Here is a 3470-nt window from a genome sequence, read left to right on the forward strand (position 1 = left end):
TCTAGGATAAAATTCCATACCTCGCTGGGATTGAACCCACGCCTTCCTGGCTTACCCAGGCGAGGCGTCTTGACTACTACACCACCTGAGCATTGAAGACTTATCTTTTCATGTTAAACTATTTCATTTTTCGAGAGTAAAAAATAGTGTTCTGAAAACATAAAAAATGTTGTGTTTTTTATTATTATTGTTTTTTTTTTTCACAGCCTCGCCTCTCAAAAAAAAAAAAAAAAAAAAAAAGCCTGAAAAACAATTTTATTGTCCCGGGGTAAAATGGAAAATCCTGTTTTTTAACCCATTTTTTCGCGATTTGTTCCCGTAAAGGCAAAAAAAAAAAAAAAAAAAAACAAAATGGGCAAACCCTAGTCGGATTAGAGGTTATCGATAACTTTTAAAATGGATTGAAATTTTGGAAAACCTCCTAACGGATAGGATTCTTTCAAAGTGAAGATACATACGATACACTCTGATCTCCCTTTAGAACAAAGACTCACAATACTGGATCTAACAACATATGGAAAAAGGCGTGAGAGAGGGACCTCATTTAAAATAATGAACAAGTACTCCACAATATCAGGAGACATTTACATTCAACAACCAAAATAACCTGAGGGGTCATCAATACAAGCTTACCAAGACCAGAAGCAAGAAGATTCAGAGATCAAAACTTCCTGACAAATGGAATATTCAACGCTTGGAACAATCTCCCATAACAACTGGTTAACCTCCCAATCTACAAATATCTTCAAAACCCGTTTGGACCAACTTTATCATCCAAGGACCAGACTAAACGGGACATACCATCCATTACCAACTCCATTACCAACCAACAACCAACCATCCATTACCAACCAACCAACCAACCATCCATACCAACCAACCAAAGAATTGATGAACAAATCCAGGAAATGAACGAGAGATAGAGTACTGACATCAGCCACACGCTCTTCAACCTATTAAGTAAGTCTAATCATAACACTGGCCTGCAAAATGAACGACCTGAGAGTTGCAAGCCAACTTTTTAATCAAGTCGGGGTATTTCGAGGTCGCTGAATCCGAATATTGATAACCGTTTTTCTGGGTTGGTTCAAAAATCGCGTTTTTTACGCGTTTTTACGTTTTTTCGACCATAGCTTTATTATTATTAATATTATATATTTTTAAATTTAGAACACCCTGTATATGGCCTGAAAATGGACTAGATATAATATGTAAAATATTGTGGCTGAATCCGAATATGGGCCTTAGGTTTTATATAAACCTAATCAAACTCCCGCTATGGTCGAAAAAACGTAAAACGCGTTAAAAAAACGCGATTTTTGAACCAACCCAGAAAAACGGTTATCATATTCGGATTCAGCGACCTCAGAAACCTCCGAATTCATTAAAAGTTGGCTTGCAACTCTCAGGTCGTTTCATTTTGCAGGCCAGTGTGATCAGCTCCCATGGCACAAAAGATCCAGCCAGGTCGCAGTGACCAAGGGCGTTAATTAAAGCTGATGGCCCCAACTTATACCCAATACCAAAAGTCAGCTCCCATGGCGGCAGGTGGTCACTGCGCTCGCCTTGCACGCGGGAGACCCGGGTTCGATTTCCGGCGGGGTAAAATAAGTTTTATCATGCAAATGATTGATTTGACTGGCTTTTGCAGGGCCCACTCAGCCTTGTGAGGAAAAATTAGTAGTAGCTATGTAATATAATGCGTATAGCGATTGGTGCCAGCATGGTAGGAAAACATGGGTGCTGGATTATTGAGATACATATTCAGAAAATCCTACTATGCTGCAGTGAGCACCAAAAGTTGTGATATGATAACATTGATAACACAAAAAACGGCATTTAATTTATTTATTTAATTTGTTACTTCCCCACTTTCAGGTGATACACTGTTCGTCGCTGGAGCGGGGAAGTTTTTCGAAGGCGACGGTGCCGAAATGCATCACAACCTGAATGTGAAACTAGCTAAGCTCCCGAATGAAACGGTTAGTTCATGTAGAAGATCTTGGATTCGATTCCCAGAGTCGACAAAACACTTGTCTTTCAATTGTAAACATTTCAAGGGGGTATTTTCTGGTGTTCTTGTGTTGGCCCAGCGCAGCGTATAAACGGAAAGTCTTGTGTCAGTTATCGCATATCTGATATACATGTCTTAAAAACAACTTTCAGGAAAAATCTTTTTTTATCCTTTATGTTTACATAAGTAAATTTACTTATACTTACTAACTCCCAGGGTTATTTGAAGCCTAGAATACTTACTTTCCTCATCACACTGTTATATCCTGTTTTTCTTCTTCAGTCATGTTGATTTTTCCCTCCTTTTATTCCAGAAAGTATTTTGCGGTCACGAGTACACAGTTAACAACCTGTATTTCTCTAAACATGTTGAACCTAACAACACTCGGATTGCAGAGAAGTTAAAGTGGGCTATAGAAAAGCGGGAACGAAAGGAACCAACTGTACCTTCAACTATTGGTAAGTACTAGTTATGACTGTTATTATACTATACAAAAATATAAAACACTTACACATGGTCCCGCATATAATTAGGTCCCGTTAAACACTTGTGGTCCCGAATATAATTAGGTCCCGTTTAAACACTTACACATGGTCTTGTATATATTTGAGTCCCGTGTTAACACTTAGGGTGCCAAATATAATTGAGTCCCTTGTAAACATTTATGGTCCCGAATATAATCGGGTTTCGTGTGAACACTTATGGTCCCGTGTAAATACTTACGGTCCTGAATATAATTGAGTCCCTTGTAAACACTTATGGTCCCGTTTAAACACGTACCGTCCCAAATATAAAATGGGTTGCAAACGGTGTGTTGCAGGGGAGGAAAAAGAGACCAACTCGTTCTTGAGGGTTGTAGTACCTAGAATGGTCGCCTTGAGAGCACGAGCAAGAAGGAAGTATCCAAATGTGACTCAAAGTTCTTGGGACGAGCGTAGGCATGGTCATGGGCACGGTCATGGGCATGGTCATGGTCGTGGGCATGGTCACGGACACCACCATCACCATCACCACACCATAGAGGATAGCACCACACCATCGATAATAGGACCACACCACACCATAGGGGATACCACCACACCATCACACCACACCATAGAAGATAGTACCACACCATCAATGATAACACCACACCACACTATAAAGGATAGCACCACACCATCGATGATAACACCAGACCACACCACACCATAGAAGATTACACACCATCACACCACACCATAAAGGATACCACCACACCATGAAGAAAGAGAACTCTTTGAAATTGAGGAAATGACACATATGGATTTGAGAAATATAGCTAAAAACAAACATGAAAGGAAGGCAGCTGGTAATGATGGGATACGACCTAAGGACATCGAAAATAAAGTCTTATCCATACAAAACATTTTGGTGACTTTATTTAACAAGATTATCACAGAAGGCAAGATACCTACAGGAATGAAAATATCAAGAA

The 3470-nt window shown here is 39.6% G+C and overlaps 1 protein-coding gene across 1 annotated transcript; it reads left to right on the forward strand.

The window, feature by feature from the left end:
• Nucleotides 1-829: 829 nt before the first annotated feature.
• Nucleotides 830-3356, forward strand: LOC103523590 (protein S100-A9-like). The gene is made up of 4 exons (XM_008488622.3): nt 830-960; nt 1879-1982; nt 2328-2472; nt 2835-3356. The coding sequence occupies exons 2-4, from the start codon at nt 1935-1937 to the stop codon at nt 3206-3208; spliced, it is 567 nt and encodes a 188-aa protein (XP_008486844.1). The 5' UTR covers nt 830-960; nt 1879-1934; the 3' UTR covers nt 3209-3356.
• Nucleotides 3357-3470: the final 114 nt, after the last annotated feature.

The sequence above is a fragment of the Diaphorina citri genome, unplaced genomic scaffold (genome assembly GCF_000475195.1).
Source record: "Diaphorina citri unplaced genomic scaffold, Diaci psyllid genome assembly version 1.1 scaffold28113, whole genome shotgun sequence".
NCBI classification, from domain to species: domain Eukaryota; kingdom Metazoa; phylum Arthropoda; class Insecta; order Hemiptera; family Psyllidae; genus Diaphorina; species Diaphorina citri.